This window comes from Ylistrum balloti, unplaced genomic scaffold (assembly GCF_031769215.1).
Source record: "Ylistrum balloti isolate Yb309-2 unplaced genomic scaffold, AGI_CSIRO_Ybal_v1 Utg370152, whole genome shotgun sequence".
NCBI classification, from domain to species: Eukaryota; Metazoa; Mollusca; class Bivalvia; order Pectinida; family Pectinidae; genus Ylistrum; species Ylistrum balloti.
In genome coordinates, this window is record NW_026782152.1 from 150,815 (window position 1) to 171,231 (window position 20,417).

At 32.9% G+C, this 20,417-nt stretch overlaps 2 protein-coding genes across 2 annotated transcripts; one reads left to right on the forward strand and one right to left on the reverse strand.

Moving 5' to 3' along the window:
- On the forward strand, positions 1–2,031 carry LOC132550800 (heterogeneous nuclear ribonucleoprotein A2 homolog 1-like). Its single transcript, XM_060214889.1, has 2 exons — positions 1–160; positions 1,658–2,031. The coding sequence occupies exons 1-2, from the start codon at positions 1–3 to the stop codon at positions 2,029–2,031; spliced, it is 534 nt and encodes a 177-aa protein (XP_060070872.1).
- Positions 2,032–8,137: 6,106 nt separating this feature from the next.
- Positions 8,138–20,380, reverse strand: LOC132550831 (beta-1,4-galactosyltransferase 4-like). The gene is made up of 7 exons (XM_060214924.1): positions 20,110–20,380; positions 13,403–13,635; positions 12,622–12,815; positions 11,905–12,027; positions 11,234–11,335; positions 10,626–10,767; positions 8,138–8,214 (listed from the first exon to the last, which is right to left on the reverse strand). The coding sequence occupies exons 1-7, from the start codon at positions 20,378–20,380 to the stop codon at positions 8,152–8,154; spliced, it is 1,128 nt and encodes a 375-aa protein (XP_060070907.1). The 3' UTR covers positions 8,138–8,151.
- Between the last annotated feature and the right edge of the window lie 37 nt (positions 20,381–20,417).

The following is a 20,417-nucleotide window of genomic DNA, read 5'->3' on the forward strand; positions in this document are numbered from 1 at the left end:
ATGAAATTCTCTGTCACTGTCCTCGCCATCGTCTTAGTGGCCGTGTCAGCCGATTATGACGACGGTGTGATTATAGGAGGTGACCATGATGAGTTCATCGGAGGTCACGGCTACGTCGTCAGTGGCGGTCACGGAATCCACCCTATTGTCCACGGTTCAGGTATGTACAAATGATTATACATACCATACATTTTGTAATACATGTTAATGAAGACGTCGTGTTATCTGTAATGTTAAAAACGAAACAGGAACAACGCAGGAATTATGCCAGACCCATTTGAAAAGTAGTTCCTCGGAAAGTTTTGGAAGCAAACGGAAGCGAGGGAGTGGACCTCGAATTTGTCAACCGGCACATAAACTTGAATTCTGCTGATATTTCGTTTAAATAACGTCAGTCATGAGTGGTAAAACAAAAATCAATGTTTAAAAAATAATATCCTGGCCTCGAGTGCCTGTGAATGGCACCAAGATTTGCACGCTTACGTTATGCTAGTTGTTTATGATTTTATATATCTATAATGGTTAGTCTTTAACTTAATACACTCGAAAATAAGTAAAAGCAGTCATATAGTCAAAAACTGTATTAATTCTTTCAATTTTGTATAACAAAACTAGGAATGGTGCATATCTCTAAAATATTTTGGTACCAAAATAATTAAGAGATCAAATGTCCAGTTCGATAATTACAAACAATTAGATTAATTAAATTAGTTTAAAGGAACTGTGCGTAGTAATTAAAATGACTCTGAACTGAAACGAACCCATGAAGGTCACATGGCATGTAGACAAATACATTTTCAGTTTACTTTTGCATACAGATGTATATTTCGACCTGTCAGATGAAAATCACGGAATTTATTTAAAACGTAGATTTACTTAGTTTAATTTCAAGGATTTTCTTCTTGTTAATGCTAACATAATGAGTATTTGTCCATAGGCATAGTCAAAGGTCTGCTATAAGAAATATATTATCATTAGAATGTGTCACAATTATCGACCACTCACCTACAACATTTCGTGTTATGGAATAATGAATTCTATTTAACACCAGGACTTGTCTTAGCGTGTCGTTAACACTTTCTAATCGTCAAACACAGTGGCTCTGTGCTGTACAACAGAATCAGTCTTGTATACTTATCTGCCAAAGTATGTTCTTTCGCGCGATTTTTAGCTACATCAGAAAAATGCTTTTTTTGTGTTCACTTTCCTGGCGATTTAAGCGTCTACGCGACTAGAATTAGTGATATTCAAAGTTAAAATCCAACCGAAAAAAAATCCGTAATTTTAATGTTTTCTTTGAGGAGCGGTAATTTCTTTTCAATTTTTCTTCCTCGACTCCTAAGAGTGGTAATTCACGAAGAACTACTTTTCAAATTGGTGTGTATTAGATACAAACCATTCACCAACAATCAGTGATTAAGATAACACACATGTAATACGGTGAATGTACCACATCGACACTTAGAAAGTCAACAAGGAAGATAGCTAACTATACATGTATTTACCGTACATTATTCGTAGTGGTAGCGCAGTTTGAACGATTTTCTGTTCAAAATAATGCACAAAGCCACGTTTAACATGTCTCTTTCCCCATACAATTGCTTTATCACAAGTTTACATAAGAATCTAAGAGTATTGTATTGTTTGTGTGATACAGGTCTTCCATGCTGGAAACACCACGGAGGACACGGGAAGATGGGTATGGTGACACATGACTACCCTACTGTCTACACAACCGGAAGTCACTACGCAGGATCCCAGATGTACAGTGCTGGTCAATACGGAGGCTCCCAAATGTACGATGCTGGACATTACGGAGGCTCCCAGATATACGGTGCTGGACAGTACGGAGGTTCCCAAATGTACGATGCTGGACAGTACGGAGGCTCCCAGATATACGGTGCTGGACAGTACGGAGGTTCCCAAATGTACGGCGGGGGTCAGTACGGCACTGGACTAGGGCAATATGGTGCCGGACAACAGATGTACGAAGCTGGCCAACATATGTATCCTGGTCAAACTATTTACTGATATGCTAATCTGAGACAGACTGCTGAATTGTGCTGAGTTATGGAGAGTACAGTGTAAGTAATGGTGGCCTGAAGCCCTGGAATGCCTCTATGGATCAGCCACAAATAACCCGTATTAACTGATGCTTTATATACAAACCTCGGGGCAACGTTTGACCGAAAGTTCAATGATACTTGTCCATTAATTTTTGCTTTTATGATATGATATTATTTGAAACTATCGGCAATTAGTAGAAAAGTATACATATGGCTATTGGAATATTCGGTCATAGTAACCGGGTTTCCTACAAATACGACAAAAATATTATACATGCCATCAAATCATAAATCGAGAGATATTCGAGTTCAATTCATGGTATCCAAAAAAGAGAAATTTATATTTTGTTTGTATTGTGGAACCATAATGTTAAAAAACAAGATTTTTTACTTTTTTTTTAGTGATTCTTTTAACACGGAACGCTATTAGCAAAATAATAGTAATGTTTAAAAAGTGTTGATGCTATGTGATGACAATTCGATGATGATTATTAGCCATTATAAATTTTTATAAGCGAAATGAAGTTTTTTTTTATATATATATAAAACAACAATTTGATTCCGATAGATATAATTTTGTAAATTGCTGTGGTTATATCATCTCTTAGACTGCTCTTTGGAAAACAATATTCCTTTGTCAATAACTCTACAAAATTCAAATGTTAATTTCTCAAAACTCTTAGATATGTCAGTTTTGTCTGTGAAGGATACATTCTTATTTTTCTTAATGTTTCTAAAAGTATATTGAGGTTGCTTTCAAAATAGTTGCTGGAAAAAGACATCAATTTATTTTGAACCATAATTGATAGTTTTCTTTATTTTCATTGTACATTTGTAAGGAGAATGAATTAATTGGTATTAAATGGTATTCGGTTTTCTAAACCAACATAAATTGCATGTGTCTCATTTGCAGCACAGTTCACAGCAACATTATTTACTTCTCAATTCGGGGTTTATAATGATAAACTATACTTGATTTGAAATTTTTTAGATTTGCCACCTATCGTTTGTCAAGTTTACAAGTTTTGAATATCGTAGTTCAGAATATTCTGTTGTATCATATGTTCTATATCAATTTATTCTTTACCGCAGCTGTCAGACATTTGTTCTGTTTTGATTAAATTTCCATTATTCTCTATTTTATTGTTACGCTACTGATCTCAAGCATCTCTGGAGTAACCTTCATAGGACCAGGAAGCTTTATTTACCAAATAATCTTAATATTAAGGGTTGTTCCCCACTCAATCGACACTTTTTATTTTGTCCGATTATTTTTTTTCTTCCTTGTCTTCTAGAACTCGTTTTCAAAGCTACAAAACTCACTGCTGAATCTTTGATGTACGAAATGTATATACAATGCAGTTTAATTCTTTGTTCTACATATACTGATTCTCTTATCATTATTGCATTGAAAGGTCCTCCTAACATTTGTGTCTTTCGTAAAGTCAGTTATGATGCATTTTTTATAAATACTCTAAGAAACATACTCTATTACCAAATTCACATATGATATTTAATGGCGTCACTCTTCATAAGGTATAGGTATGAAAAGACATGATTTGTGGTAAAAGATACTTACAAAATGCCTCGTGCAGTATCTCCCTCAAGGGACATTGTACATTGCAATTGATTTTTCTAAGATTTGGGCCAGCTACAGTCCCTACCATCGAGATCTGTTCAATACACGCCATGTAGTGGTTAACTTTAACAAAAGAGACGTAATTGGGAAGGCTGCTCCCAATGATATATTTACGGATTGATCATAGGTAAAAAGTTAGTAATATATAACTGTTTTGATACACTCAACCATATGTAGCCTATGAAGAGGACAAGATATCATACATATTACACTCTATCGTAAAGTGGAATTTATCCCGTATAGAGTTACTTAAATTTGAGGATTGTACAAAAGACTCACACGGCAATATCATTTTTCAACATATATTCTAAATTAGATACGGTAGATCCGAAAATAAAATCACACTGCATTATAAAGTGACTTCGGCTTCATCAGTGTGCTGCTAAGGACAATAATAACTTTTAATTAGGAAGCAACAGAGGAAAAATCAGATTGATTGAAATATATTTGAGCATGATTAATATGTCCGGTTCTGCCGATTTCCACATACAATTATACATTAAATTCTGTCATAAAAGTCTTTTATAAGAAACATCTTTCCACAAATTTAATCAAATACTAATCCATGACCATTTTCGAAATTCTAGAATCCCTCGATTTTTTTCAGTTTTGATGACCAGACTTGGACTTCAGTGATAAGTCTATCATCATCATGTGTGTTAATTTTATAACAATTAGGATAATGCTTCCATCCAAAATCACGTTTGAGTCTTAACTTGCTAACTCGACGAGAAGCACCTTAAACGTTTCTACATGCTCTCTGTAATATAACAGATTTAAACCCCATATTTCACATTCAGTTAAAAAGTGGTTCAATCAAAGATTTGTACCGTTTGGTATATTTACATCAACACTACTACCATGTCAGTATATAAAATAACCAGAAAGATGTATGATTTAAGACACAAAAAATGTCAACATCGCGTTATCATGGCGATGTTGATATTGTTGCAGTGAAAAGCTTGCCGTCAAAATATATAAAGTTGGTCTATTTAATTAAAATTTCGATTATCGATTTATCTTACCTTAAAATCATAAGTAAAAACATGCAAAATAACCATGTAGTGCGTAATATGATGTTTGCTCCCAAAGCGTTGGCATTTATAACGACCATGAAATGACAAATGAAGACGGTAAATGCACTTCATAAAATACTTGCCAGTATTTACAATCAAATCATCCTTAGTAAATTAAGTGTCAAAAATAGTTAAGGAAGTATTTCTGAGATGCCTATTTCTTGTGCTATTTCAAGATAAGTGCAATATCGTCAGTATTCAATACTATGTAGATGAAGTATGATTCGTCAGTGTTATTCCACTTTTAAAATTATTTATATCCATCGCCAAATCACTGATATGCTTTGAAAATATTATTATTGGCATTGCAACGTTGTTGATCTAGATGGTCTTACCCCGCATTTCGGATAGAGTTACTAATGCCTGTAGTCCAATCATCCGGAACTTTAGCATAATAATCAATTAACGAATAAAATTTAAAGGTATTTTTATCATATGATTATGCTTTTTACTCCACTATTATTCATGTCTGACATTTGAAAGAAAAATTTAACAGTAAACGAAATGTTGTATGAAAATCATTTATAGAATTAGAATACATACCGGTAGCTGTTTTTTATGTCTAGAAAGTAGTCAAGAATCATATTGACGTTCACGATTGTTTACAATCTGAGATATGATGTTGATGTGAAACGTAATATCTATGTTTACATTGACAAATAAGATGTCAGTACACACTATGTATGGATTTTAGTGTTTCATGTTCATCTTATCATTCTGTACTTGTTGATGTAATATTCAATGTATATGTCGACCTGCGAAGAAGTAATCAAATGTGTTTTGAGACCGTATAGATAAGATAGATTGAGTGTAATTATCTAAATTTAGATACCCATTAGGAAAGAGTGGAATTAAATATATTATACTTGTGTTTGCGTTTTTTCATTATTTTTCAATGTTGATGAAACATTCTAAACGAAAAATGAATTTGGTCGTCCTGTGTACCGCATATATGAATTGCGAAGAATTGTAAACTGCATTAAAGGACCTAAAACTGGAAAATATGTTATTTTTGTTTTTGTGAAGCACTATGATGGTTGGTTAACTCTGTTGTCCGCTTTTAGAATTTCGCAACTTGGTGTTGGAAATATGAAGCTGTGCAACATCATCAACTTTGGCTTTGTTTCGTACAAGTAAAATGCTTGATTTTGATTTTATTGCTGTTGTGCATGTAAACTAAATATGATACAAAAACAGATTAAAGGGATAATCAGTTCTTCCTAGATACTCACAAAATTTAAAGCTTTATCTTCGCGTAAAATGTTCCAAATCAGAAAACGGTATTTGAAAGTCAAGCTGGTTTTGGATCAACTAGGAATTGATAGCCATGCAATGTTAAAACAACCTGACAGGGACATGGTGATGTAGAAGACAATACTTGGCAAGATGTTAATTATTTGTTGTCTATTGACAAACAATGGCGAATGGCACAAACAAACTAAACGTCAAACTGAGCTTCTTGGCAAGTCGTGTATATATTTCTTTTAGCGAAAAAGCAACATTTATTTTATGTGAATCAAGTCATATGCTGCAGAACATTAAAATTTTCAATAGACAATTCTTATGTGATAAAACTTTTATTAGATCAGTGTGTCATACCGATGGTCCTCACTTTTAAAAAAGATGAAAAGGAAAATGAAATATTCTCAAATTATGGTCACAATATACATATGTCTGTAAACGTGCTAGATAATGATACAATCAAATTTTGTGATCTCCTAATGGAATGAAAAGAATGCTTACACCTGTGGTTATGTTATATCACGCTCTGGCGATCTTTACCAGAATGTCGGGCACATCGTCGTCATTTTCATCTGTAGAAACGTACATATATTAAGTGAGGCTAAAACTAGTATTGACGAATTGGATGATCCCATCAGGATACGTCTCTCCCCAAGCTGTATTGAATTTTATGATATATTGAAACCATGATAAGAGAATGGATCAGAGCAAAATTCTTTATGATTATTTACAATACTCTTTTTTCTATTCCCCTTATGACGTCACTTCCGGTCCATGACAAAGTTATTCATTACTGACAAGCATTATCAAAACAGGCGAAACTAGTGATTTCAGATACAAATTTTAGAATACACGATTTATTGGGCCATGAACGGAGATACCTTTTTAAACATTTTTTTTCACTCAGATTGACCTGCAAGTTAATTAAATGATAAAAAGCAAAAATAAATGTATATGTATATCCTGTTATAGTGGTATTCCTCTTATCAGTCCAAATTCATTCTTGATAGATAATTAAACGATATTCAGTAGATATGAATAGATAATAAGCACTTTTTTCACCGATATTCATTAACGACATATTGATAGCCAAAACTCTTTTCCACGGTAAGCTGTCCTAATCGATTACTTAAACATGACTGATATTAATATTGCATTACATCGATAATTACAAAACGTGTTTCTTTTGATAGAAAATGTTCATATCATTCAAGAATTCTGAGTCATATTAACCACAAGCAATTGAACTATAGACTTCTGTCAAGTTACTTAATGCATTCCCATAAAAAGGACAAGGAAATCCTGATTGATTTCCCATTAATATCTACATCGATTATTGCGTGCTTTCTATGATGTAATTCTGCTCCATTCAGAACGTGCTTGTATGATGTTAGGGAGGTATCACTCACACAGCTACTGTGAATGTGGGTTTTTCCACTTATTTATTTGTTACTAGTTTTGACTACACTGCATTGTTTATTTTGGAAAACGAACAGTAAATACACGGCAGTGTTTTGTAATTGCTATTTGAAATGTGTTAATTAAATGTTAAACATTCTGTTAAAATAATTTGGGATGGGTGTCGTTTTATGCTTATAATTCTATTTCATGAATCAGAAGCCTTAAACTATGGTTGCTGTTATCAATGCCCAAAAAAATGAATTGATAAAAGCGTTGAAGAACTGTGAAATAGTCTTTTATTTATGTCAACATTAAGAGTATTTTTTTGAAATTTTCAATACGTTATTGACTATACTTACTAACAAATACATACCAACAACAACATAAAAACGGATGCAGAAATGAAACATTGATGTCCGCTTGTGACAAACGTCACGAGCCGAAGTACGCTTTGTACCCGCATGGATTCTAGGGGATCATATTTATATACAACGTCTTTGGGATTTCCGTTTGTTCACCGTTTCGGTATCCAATGATCTCATGTCGATGGTTCCTCAAGAGAATTTGTTAACTTGTCCTAAATAATGACGAGCGCAAAACAATAAAGACAGCAGATGAATCGTAAATCTCGGTTGCCCTTACATTATAAAAAAAATAAATAAATAAAAAGAGAGAGAATAACGCCCTATGATATCAGAACAGATTTAAGTTGAGGACAGGACAGTCATTATGTTTTTGTTCTTGCTCCTCTGTATGCCGAGATTTTCCTTCGAATGCGACTATCCAAGCCCTGAAACAAAAACAACAGAACGATCTAAATCCCACTGTGGTTGCCAGGTTTCACTTTTAAATTAAAAACATGGTATATATGTGGAATTTCTTCGTCTCCTATCAATCGTTTCTTTTATAAAACATGTGGCATAAAGGTTTTACAGTGGTTTATTAAGACATTTCTTATTCGGTTGATTTTTCAACGAGATAACTACAAAACGTTGACATTATGGCCACCTTGTTCAGCTTGATAATAGTGCTACCTCTTTGTCACCGTAAGTAAAACTTCTGAAATCATCTTCCGTTACATCTTTTCATTCAGACTGTGATGGAAATTCATTGTTGTTCTAAAGCATTGGACCTTCACGAGATATTGCTTATTTTTTACACATTGAAATCATTAAGTATTTGTCGAACAACGTATTGGCACTTAATCTTTATCTATGTAACATCATGCTTTGATACGGCAATTTCAAAATGGATACTCATTGCAAGTTGATATTGCTTTAATTTATCTCCAAACAAAACCTCTCTTGTGCCTCTGCAAATAAGTATGTTCTAGACAATAGCGTTATACCCGTAAATAATTTGATGTCACAATAGACAGCCCGTTTTGTCAAGACCAGATCGATATTGCCTTGTTTCCGCGCCTTAGTGTGCTATTATAGTTATCAACTGACATGTTCTTAAATTCATTATCTTTTCAATAATCTACTTAAATGTAGACAATAATTGTCATTAAGACCACGGCAGACCAATTCCCATGCCTGTTGAAGGTTTAAGTGCAGTATCCTTTCAGTCAATTCCAAGGTTATATTGTCATCAAATCGTTATAAAAAGTTTAACCAATCGTTTGTTGGCATGGACGCCACGTGACTATCTTTTATGACGTCATTCATTATATGAGTCATGCTGTTATCGTGATTGGCGATGATTAGGCTTTCTTAATAAGCAATTTAACACGAAGTCAAAACATCGGACAAATTTCTTAGATAAAAGGTATGCTTATGAATATATGTATATGCTACGCAAATCAAATAGAGGATCATGAGTTTGCATTCATAAACGATTTATGAAACGAGTCCATATTACCAAGACTGTTTGATAAGCCTCATCTTAAATGGAAACAAATGTTTTAATGTTTTATCACATGGTTTACATAATTTTGCAAGCATTAGAAAAAACGGTATTTTATTAGACTGAAACAAAGCCTAAACTGATGAAATTAGATTATGCCGTCACAATGGAAAACTGAATTTTTCAGTCATAATATATATATATCTTAATATTGAAATATAACAATGAAATATGAATAAAAATATGACATTTAAGTAAAGCCGTCTGATAAGACATTAACACACTGACTTGGCATTAAACAATATCCACACAAATTAATTGTAAAAGACAACTTTTACACTTTACACCAACAACTCTTCAAAGTAACCAGAAGTTGTAATGTTATATATTTTTAAAAATAACCAATTTCTTATTGTTTTTATACTAATGCTATGCCACATACTGAAGCTGTTGGTTTATAAAAATTGTGTTAGACCAAACCTTGGCCACCATTATATAGAAACATATTGATTCAACGATAAAACGATTTACGTATTAGTGCATTCTTACTGTCTATAAAGGTCTATCAAGCAAACAAAGAAGTGACTTGTACACACAGGTTATATTTATATAAATGTTCAATTACTATGCATTATATTGTACAGGGAATCATAAAACACAACCTTTATAGACAGGTGGCCTTTCTATAAAGGTGGCCTTGAAGACAGGTTTGACATTTTGTTATAATGACGTTGTGCAGCTTACATGATAGTTCACTGTATATACAAATGTATTAATAAATTCACATACGAGGGGAAATATGTACACTTACCTTAACCTATCTTAACGCATACAACTACATAACATAACAACTATGTAAGTAATTCCACAATGACATAAGTATAGCTTTGTTAAGTATACAGGGAGTGGTTTGGAACTCGGCCTCGGTTTGAGTTAAAAGGGGTGACAGTATTTTATCCTGCCACATAACGTGCTATTCTGGGATAAGAGCTTTGATGACGAGTGAATAAAAATAAAGGTGTATTTTGTTACCCCACATTTTCTAATATGTTGTGCACTTTTGATTGAATAATCAGTTTATATTTCCGTGTCTTGATATTACTGTGCACGAGGAAACATTCAATCCGGTAAGATATCACATATCTTTAAGAAAAATTACAACCTCGGTAATTTATCAATTATTCTTCTAAGCCGGATTTCCGGGCCCACGTCCTGTGTAGTTAATCTGTTGAACGCTACATATATTCTTAATACAGAGGTAATGTGTACGATAATCATGTAGCTTTCTGAAATATACACTTTTCATGTGAAATAATTGTGATTCTTATCAATACGATAACACTGTGTTATTACCTGCAATACTTCATTCTCGTCCACAGACACGTAAATCCAAGTGAAAAGTTTTTTAGAGGTTATCATCTTTACTGTGTATTTTAACGAGTTTATGCCATCAACTTGTGATGTTACGTTATTCCTCGAGTATAAAATATCAAACCTGGAAAAAAAACAAGGTATTAATACATATATATAAGATACCGGTATGCTGCATTTTGAAGTTAATCTAATTATCGAAGTTCGTCAGAATATAACCTCTGTAAAGGATATACTTCAGGACCGATACATTTATTACATCATTGAGTTTATTCAATATACAGCAGCATCAAAATAAAAATTTATATTAACAACAAGGATTTCAAATATAAGTACTTGGCATTTGTGTGAATTTGTCTCATTAGAGTACTTATTGAATTCTGGTCATCTAGGCAGTTAATCACGAAATTGACGAATATTAGTTACACTAAATTAAATGGCTTTTAGCATATCTGTATATTGCATACAGCTAAAGTATAATTATAACAAGTACTCATAATGTGTAACACACAAACAAAATGCATGGTAATATTTGTCAATGTCAGAATATGATAGATGATGACGTTATGCCAAAAGCAATGCAAACATACCTGTAATGAACCTCTGGGTCTCGTGTATGTTTTAATGTGGACATAAATCCAACTGTTGTTTTGTTGTCTGGGCGCTCTATTTCCATTTTTTCTCTCTGTATTCTTGCAACGTAAAACATTAGATACAAGACACATCATGACATCCTTAGAATCAGTGTTTAATTGTCAGTTTCAGTATACGTGATACAATACAAAAACACGGTGAAGTATTTATTTATATTTCTAAGAGCTTTTTACTTCTTACTTTTTATCTAAGAAATCACTACTCTCGATCTTCAAACAAATAATAGAAACAAAGTAAAACAAATCAAAATCATCCTTGAGACAAGGCACATGATTTCTTTGGAACTACTCATAAAATATATAAATTGAACGCTTTTGTCTATGTTACGACTCATTTAATTAGTGAATCAATTATATGGCACTAGTAATATTGAACAAATCGCAATTGTGACTGAACAGGCAGGTAGACAGCAGTTGATATTTAACTGATCTAGCACCTAATGCACACGACGAAAAGTTTGATCCAACAACCAAGGTATTTGATTGAAGTTTCACAGAACACATTTTTATCACAATGAGATAGAAATTCGAATTTGTAGACAAGTCATTTCCTAATTGATTTGTACTGTCATAAGCATGCATTGTTATGAACTCGTTAAAAGGATTACCTGTAATAGATATCATCATCCTCAGCACCCCAGTCAAAATAAAAGTTGGAGTAGCCATTCACCTTTCTAAATTGTTGTGGAGTGAATGCTATGATTCCACCGACCAATATAGAATATTTTAACCTGAAACATGCATGTTTATGTCGGTTATATTCAACTTCACTTCTCTGTTATATCTATTTAGGAATATGTTATGTTCAGTAAATGATTGTTATTGAATTTTTTTTCAATTCATAAGAACGGAACATTTTTTTCGGATTCAATTTATATTTATTTATTATTATTATTTTTTTTTTTTATTTTTTTTTTTTTTTTCATTTTTCAGCTATCAATACTTTACTTGGTCATATCTTTCATCATCTTAACACATCACGTTGAATTAAAATAAAACAACAATGAAATTGAGTTATTCGGATATATATATCATGTAATATTCTCCCATGTATGTGTATATCATATATGATAAACCTATAGACAGAACTTTTTGTTTTAAAACGACAAGGCTACTTTACATATTTTATATGTATATTAGATAACTGTTAATTTCGATGTTAAATAAATTTAAGTAATATTTATCTATTTATTATCTATTTGATACATGTGGCAAAGGGTGGCGTTTTGACTGAGACTTAATGAAGCTATGCTATTTTATTCAATAAACGCACTAAGAGATCGATAACTTCCTGAGCACCGAAGTCCATGTACGTATAAACATACTTGTAATTGAAAACATCGACCCCCGTCACCAGGTGGCGTATCTTATTATCATTTCCACACTTGAATATGTTTCTGTCATCTTCAAAGATAGAATCGACATCATTGAAGATGAAGCAATCATAATCAGCTATTTTACTGGCCTCGGCAAATCCAACATTCCGCATCATTCCTCGATTGAAATGAGATCCTGGAGCCTATACATTAACAAAGATACTTTGATTACTTATAAAATGGTTTCGTTAATATCGCGAAACTATGTTGATACTAATACAGTAGTTACAAAGTTTACACAAAGAACCGTAAAATATATATATGATAAGGAATGTTGAACAAGGCAATTTCTCTTTTGATATTCTTGATTCTAATAAATGAATAAATAAATGATACATCAAAAATTGTATATTTTCATTATAAACGCATGAGTAATCCACATATAAAGACATGACATACCTGCATGCTCTTGAACACTTTCTAAATCTAAATTCTTCTCTGTAATTCTCCTTTCTAGTATACCTAATTATAACTATAATTAGATTTCCAGTTAATGTCAGAACCAACACTAAGCTATGTCCATTTTGAAGAATTCAAAATTTTCAACAGAGGTCATTCTGATTTTGGAGAAGATGATATAGCACACAACAATATCCCGATATACGATATGTTTATAATATATAAGAAGTTAAAGAATACACATAATTGAAATTATGCTATACCAACACCATTTTTATAGTTTTAAGATAAGTAATTATATATCAATGTGATCGGCTAAAAATAAAATCACCTGTTCAACAACATAGATCGTGAAATCTACATTTTGTCTTATGAGCTTCGGTATAACATTGAAAAGGTAAATCTTTAGATGAGTTTCTCGATCTCTAAAAGGTAAGATAATAGCTATCTTAGACTTTGATCTGCACCCAGTAGGCTTAAAACGTCCACCAACATGGCTACTGGGAAAAATGGATTCCAGTGAAGTTAAAGATTGTGACGTCATTGTAAGAGTTTCACGTCCTTCTGAAATAATACAGAAAAAGTTTTCAAGATTTATAACCAATGTTAACGTATAAATATAATTATGAAAGTACGTATATATTCAAAAGTCTTAAAGGATTGCTTTTACAAACTTACATTGTAATTTGAAATATGTTAAATAAAGTAGCATTTTATCTGAGTGTGTGGTATGAGAATATTTTCTCATAAATATCAACATTGGAAATGAAATGAAAATCAATTGAACAATTGGAAGAATTGGAATAATGAGAAACAGAACGACATGACATAGTGCTTTATAAACTGCCTCTTTATCTATGTAAACCTAAAGTCAAGGCAAAATGCCTTGTATTAAATCGTTTTCTAAAATACGATTTAAAATATTGAGTGTGTCACCTGAAAAAAATTGCATTATCAATGCAATGAGTTTGGATCACGATATACAGTGAAGTTGTTTTTTTCATATGACATTAATATCATGTTCTCATGACCGCTTTATGTAATCTACATTCATTTGGAAACATGAGTTTACATCACAGCATCATGACAGCTTTTTCCAGTGTGGCTCTCGATGAATGGATAAAACATTCACATTCCTGACATCACATATTGTGCTTTAAAAAAAGATTATATATTCATGAATTGAAGTGAAGGAACTGCAATTGACAATGAAAACATATACATGTAACTGATAACTGAAAAAGGGATGCTGCTGTCAGAATGTCACACATACTTTTCAGTTAAGTTCGGACATCAAAGGTCATATGCTCATTAGTGTTATATGACACTCTGATATATGCCGGTGGAGTGTACCATACCGAAAATGTAAGGACTTTGGGGTCATAGGAGCTCTATGTGTGAATGTTGAAGGGTTAGCAACTATAATTATAGAAAAAAATGGGCTTATGGTGGTCGTGAAAAAGATTATCGCTGACCTTTTGTGGTTTCAAATTCTAATAGCGTTAACTGACTCTGAAAATTCGGTTTTAGTAGTTCTGATAGGACATCCACCAGGCATTTGTTATAGATTATCTAGAGTACACGACTTATCTATTAAATGGATTAAATGGTATTTTCTTTTAATTTAAATTATTTTATTAATATCATTATCATTTTTATGTTTTGTAACAGTAGCTAGTTTAATTCTTTCAATCGAAAACAGTGTTAGCTTATCTCTTATATGTTTTAGATATTTAGTCTCAATTGAAATGTAGAAATAAAGGGTTCTTCCTTTCAAATTTTCAATGAGCCTAATGAGGAAGGACGGAAGAAGGGTGGTGGTGGGGGAAAGAGAGTTGGGGGAGTGGGGTAAAATCCCATAAAACAATGAATTGAGAGAATACTTGACCTCTTAAATTATTATTATTATTTGGTATGATACTTCCAAGCTTTGCCTCTAAAGATTTATGTTTACATTAAGGTTCAGACAGGTGGTTTTTAGTGCGGTTAAATTTGAGTTGAAATATTGAGACCATTTAAAATAATACGATCAGGTGTTCCGGAAGAGAAATCGTTTTATGCTTCATTCCCTTGGCGCACCCTTCTTTTGATAACTTCGAAATTGATCGAGGGAGCACCGTGTTATTATGAAATCTGGTTATGAAATGAAGACCTGACTCCCTTAAATATGTCCTCGCATCATACCTGTAACTCCAACTCAAGAATCATGGCGCAAGTTGCAAGTAACATACCGCGATGCCCTTATGTGACCCGGAGCTAACACAGACTCGTCTGGAAGCTCGCACGCCGGGAAAACGGAGCATACGCTAATACAAAGCAGTTACCACGCGTCCAGCACGCTAGATCTACGCAAAACTCACCGAAAATATCCTGCATGTTGCAAAATTTCCAAACACAACAAAACCGTGTAGCATGCCGAAATGGTGTGAGTGTGCATTAGTCCTTCCCCTTCGCCTTCCCCCACTACAAATCCGAATATTTTAAAATTTACATCAAATTATACTTTTTAAATTGCATACTATGACAGAGTTAGTGAAGAGTAGCACCCACCTCTTCTTAGTAAACACAAGGATGTTTACGTCGATCGAGCGGGGCTTCGCGAAATACTTTCTTACTTTTTTACCATCAACTCCAATCAGAGTTTCCCTTCAATAAATATATTTCATGAATAGCAATAAATCTGCCGAACGGGAAAGGTGATGGACACTTACACAAATATACGGGAATAAATACTTTTGTACTTTTGTATTCAATTGATCGATGTGTAATTAATATGGGGACAATATTATAGCTGTCACCTTATAAAGAGTGTTGCACATTGAGCTGTTTGCACATTCGACAATGTATAGACGACAGGTTGTCACAACTACGTATTTATGATACCGTATATCGGGATATTTTTGCGCAGTGCAACATCCCAAAAAAGTATGTTTTGTAATTTTGGCCTTTTTGAAATTTTTGGATTTCAGCGTCTCAAAAATTTGGAAGGCCTCTCTTGAAGACTTGAAGTACTTCATATTGATCATAGCTTACATTAGCGTAGAATTTACATTAAATGGAGATCTAACTGACCAGCCATACCACAGAAAGGATTGATATACCGACTGTATGTATTCATTATAGAAGTATTCATGACTAGAAAGTGTTCAGTTACATGAAGACACGTCACCCCTATAGATGTATTACTCACGCCACTACAGTTAAACACGTAAATTTTGCAATTTTTAGTTTTTGCGATTTTGAAAGGGTCGCTAAATCCGCAAAAATCCCATATACAGTATATCTACACCTTCACCGGTTGGTTTTTTGCTGGGTTTATGGAGTTTTAGTACATTAATTTTTGGGCGTGCTCTCTGCACATCGCAATTTCACCTGAAGATAAGAAGGCCTGCGCTATGAGCTATATCGGCCCCTTACATTAGAGCACATTTTCTATACTTGTAATAAGACCAAGCTTGTGATTAGCTGAAGGTTTCTATTGTTTCCATTGTGGCGTCAAAATAATTTGAAAAAATGAAAGAAAGATATATCAGAGTGAGTGTATCATCATTTAAATTTTTTTTTTTTCAAAAAGTATCTTAATTTTGTGATGAACAGAATGGAATATGAGTTTTAACTCCGTGTAAGACTTATGAAACTCGCTATGAATTTCAATAAGGTTGGATGGAAGCACATGTAAGAACCTTTATATATAACATCAGATATCTCATATACTATTTAAGATATATTATATGTCTAAATAAGATATGCCCTGTACCAATCAAGATATACCACATAAGATAACACATGATATATAGTATAATTTAATGAAATATTTTATATGTATCTCATATATAAAACATCTTATTTACTTCAAAAGATTACTGATAGTTAATGTGAGATATATATGTAAATATATGATATCTTATATCATATATGGGCTATCTTATATAATTGAAATCTCGTTTTTGTAAGCATTTATTAGACCGCTTAGGGATATGTGCTCGATGGCGAAAAAGAAAATGCTTAAGTTATAATTCTTCAGAACGTCTTATCGTATATAGAACAATAGATTACCACGACACGTTCAACTACATATCTACCTTGTGAGAGTGGTCGAGTTATTTGATACTTATAGTATTCGATATATTCTATAAGACGACGTTTCACTGAATATAAGATAAAGAATATAGATGTAGTATATCATATATCTTATAAATAATTGAGATAATCTTTAAAGCATACAAGATATTTAAATAGCACCTGATGCATTTCTAAAAACGATATCTAGTATACTATATAATATATACATATAAGATATACCAAATGATTTAAATAAGATCTGGATCGTCCCTGTTCCTTGGATTAATGGTAAGTTGGCTTGTCATATTCAACAGTGACTGAAGCTTGGTTACAGACTGTTTATATCATACTCAGCTGTTTTTTCATCGTAGATTTTAAACGATTTTAACACCTCCAGAAGCTATATGAACAAAATTATTGGAAACCTTAATTAGATTTAGCATGTGATTGAGACAACATTATTGTTTAGAAAGCAATCGTGCGACAAGAAAAAATGGATCATAATCGTTTGTTAATTCTCATTTATTTAAAAGTTTTAAAACAGTATCACTGTAGCCATTAGAAATGAAATATGTAAAAATTTTCGAGTTTCAGTGTGAGGAGGTGGATTACATATCTAGCACATTTCTTAGCTTCATTGCCATTGCTCCTGGAGGTTCACGAGGAATTTAAGATTTACAAGATAAAACAGAAAAAATATTCCATTGTCAATATATAACCGTGAACGGAAGAAACAAACAAGATATACCTAATCAATAACGTCATTTTAATGTATAGAAATACATCTTTCTTTGCATCTTTTCTGACAAAGCTATAATAAATATACGAATATATCAAATTTTCCCTCAGGCAGCCTTAAATACGAGACTCGAGTCCACAAACCCGGACTTGCAAATTTACGAAGCATGGTCGCAATTGCATAATCTAAACAATGACCTTGATACGTTATCAATGGTGTCATGAGTGATAATTTTGAAAATCATGCATTATATAAATATCAGACATTATTATCAGACTTAAAGTGCATTCTTTTAATGTTTCACAATCGAGCTAAGGTATTGACTTAATGGCATAAATGTTTAGTATGATACACTGTTATAAATTGCCATTGTCTCGAGCTGCCAGATGTGTCATCACACATATGTGTACATATCTCCATTAACATAATTTCAAGTGTCATTGTGGACATTAGTGTGTCAGAAAAATTCTAGGACGTGAATTTTATCACGTGATTTCCTGTGTTATTTAGCATATATGTGTAATATTTTGTCTTGTTTCAGATGTGTACAAAAACTTATTGTGACGTTGAAATATTGAAATGACGACACACACGCATAGTTAGCATGCAAAGGATATCATAGATATAGAACCGAAATGACTACAGGATTGAAGTTCTGCAATATGTATCTGAATAATTGATCATGTAATAAAAAGCATCTTAGAGTTGTGTCCATTTGAAATATGATTTATGAAACTCGTCACTGTAATTGAAAATTCTTTAGCGTGATAGGTTTTAATTCGGGTATTTTGGTTTCCTTCAAAATAGTCACAGGAGCCGACATTAGTGATAAATAAGGATTGTTTAATAATTTCCTGGTTGTTGTAGAGCTATTTGAAATATTTTAATATATGAACAAGGTGAAACCTCAGTAAAATATTCCTCGTTCTATGTGGCATATCATTGATCTTTTTACTAGTAATATTTATCTGTCGCGTTTGATTCGAAATCCTAGAGCTTCTTTCCTGTAACATATATCCTGTCATTGTCGACAGCTGACTGTAATACAGCTGGTAACGGTTGATAGTCGTAATCATATCATTCAGGGTGTCGTACTTCCTCGTCGAAGTTGCCACTAATGAAAACACTAATACGTGTAGATATGTTATGAATTGTGAAGGTTTCGATTAAGAATATTCAAATTATTTTCCATTAACAACATTTACCTGTTATGATATATGACCCTACGACATATCTATCAATGTAGCTCGGTCTGACAGCAGACCTCAAACATTTTAAGGATTGTTAAATCTGATAGTACTTGATGCGGAAAAACAAAGTTTATTGAGGTTAGAAAATGCCTACTCATAAACTTTAAAGTTTCCTTGGTATTTTAACAACTTCTTCCTTTTATGTCAAAACATGGGTGAAGTAACATGATAATCTGCTGCTATCCTGTTTTCATTGTACTCTTCGCCTGTTGTGTGGATACCTGTCCTTTTAAGTCAACTGACAATTTATAGGCCATACTGTCCCTGTACTATTTTATCTGATGACAGAGACTGGCGCATTGATGTATAGTTCCGTTTTTCATTTGAAAAGATGTTTTTGTTGTCTATTTTTAAATGCTTTCTACTACTTTTTGAGGTTAAGAATTTTAAACATATTATCAACAAGATATTACTACAAAACTAGCCCACGTGCGTTAGACTTCACAAATCCAGTCCCTGGTGATAAACAGTCGTGCGATAGCATAAATGGGGCGATTTACTTACAACATGTGGTTACTGTGAACTCGCTTATCTTTCTTTTGTTCATATTTGCCCTACTTTCATCGACTTTGAGTTTGAATTAAGGTAATATTGGTAATTAAGTTTCGAGATAAAAAATGGCATTTTTGTAAACTAAATTAGCATGGGAAAACAATATCTATTTAAGTATATTAACATACAAGTATACTTTCTATTATATAATCCTTTACTTATATGTATGGCCTAAGAGTTATACTACAATAACATGTCAACTCTGTAGATGTTAAGCAAATCAACTTCCACGTTGTTAAAGCTGTATGATAATGTAGTAGAAAACGGTCACCTATATAATTCTTTCTCTTTTAAAGTATCCTCATCGCCATAGTTCACTGAACACGGTAGTAGGACAATGGAAATTATCGAATACTTAAAGTATTAGTCAGTAAACATAGCGAATATAATTAATATAATCTTATAGTCTTACACGTTTAAATGATGCATACTTACTTAAAGCTGAATAATTAGTATAACAAACAGGCAAGTCCGGCTTGTAACCATCTTGCTTAATCGTTGTCTCAGTGTAGTTCCCTTGTGCTCCATTTTCTCGGTCATTCAAGATGAAACGAGAAACGTTTCCTTTGGAAATCTCAATACCTGTCACATGTTCATGGCTATAATAAAACCCATTCACCACTAAAATAATACCAAATGTCACTAAAATTAGACGGATCCCTCGACGCGGTACAGATGTCTTAGAAGCACTTTTACACATCGCCATGTCATACTCTTAGGTTGACACCATGATGTTGTCACTT

Coding starts and splice junctions, on each gene's coding strand:
- LOC132550831 (XM_060214924.1), bottom strand. CDS start 20,380: ATGGCGATGTGTAAAAGTGCTTCTAAGACATCTGTACCGCGTCGAGGG. Junction 13,636..20,109: donor TACTAATTATTCAGCTTTAA/GTAAGTATGCAT, acceptor GTATTATTTCAG/AAGGACGTGAAACTCTTACA. Junction 12,816..13,402: donor CGATCTATGTTGTTGAACAG/GTGATTTTATTT, acceptor GTTAATGTATAG/GCTCCAGGATCTCATTTCAA.
- LOC132550800 (XM_060214889.1), top strand. CDS start 1: ATGAAATTCTCTGTCACTGTCCTCGCCATCGTCTTAGTGGCCGTGTCA. Junction 161..1,657: donor CCCTATTGTCCACGGTTCAG/GTATGTACAAAT, acceptor TGTGTGATACAG/GTCTTCCATGCTGGAAACAC.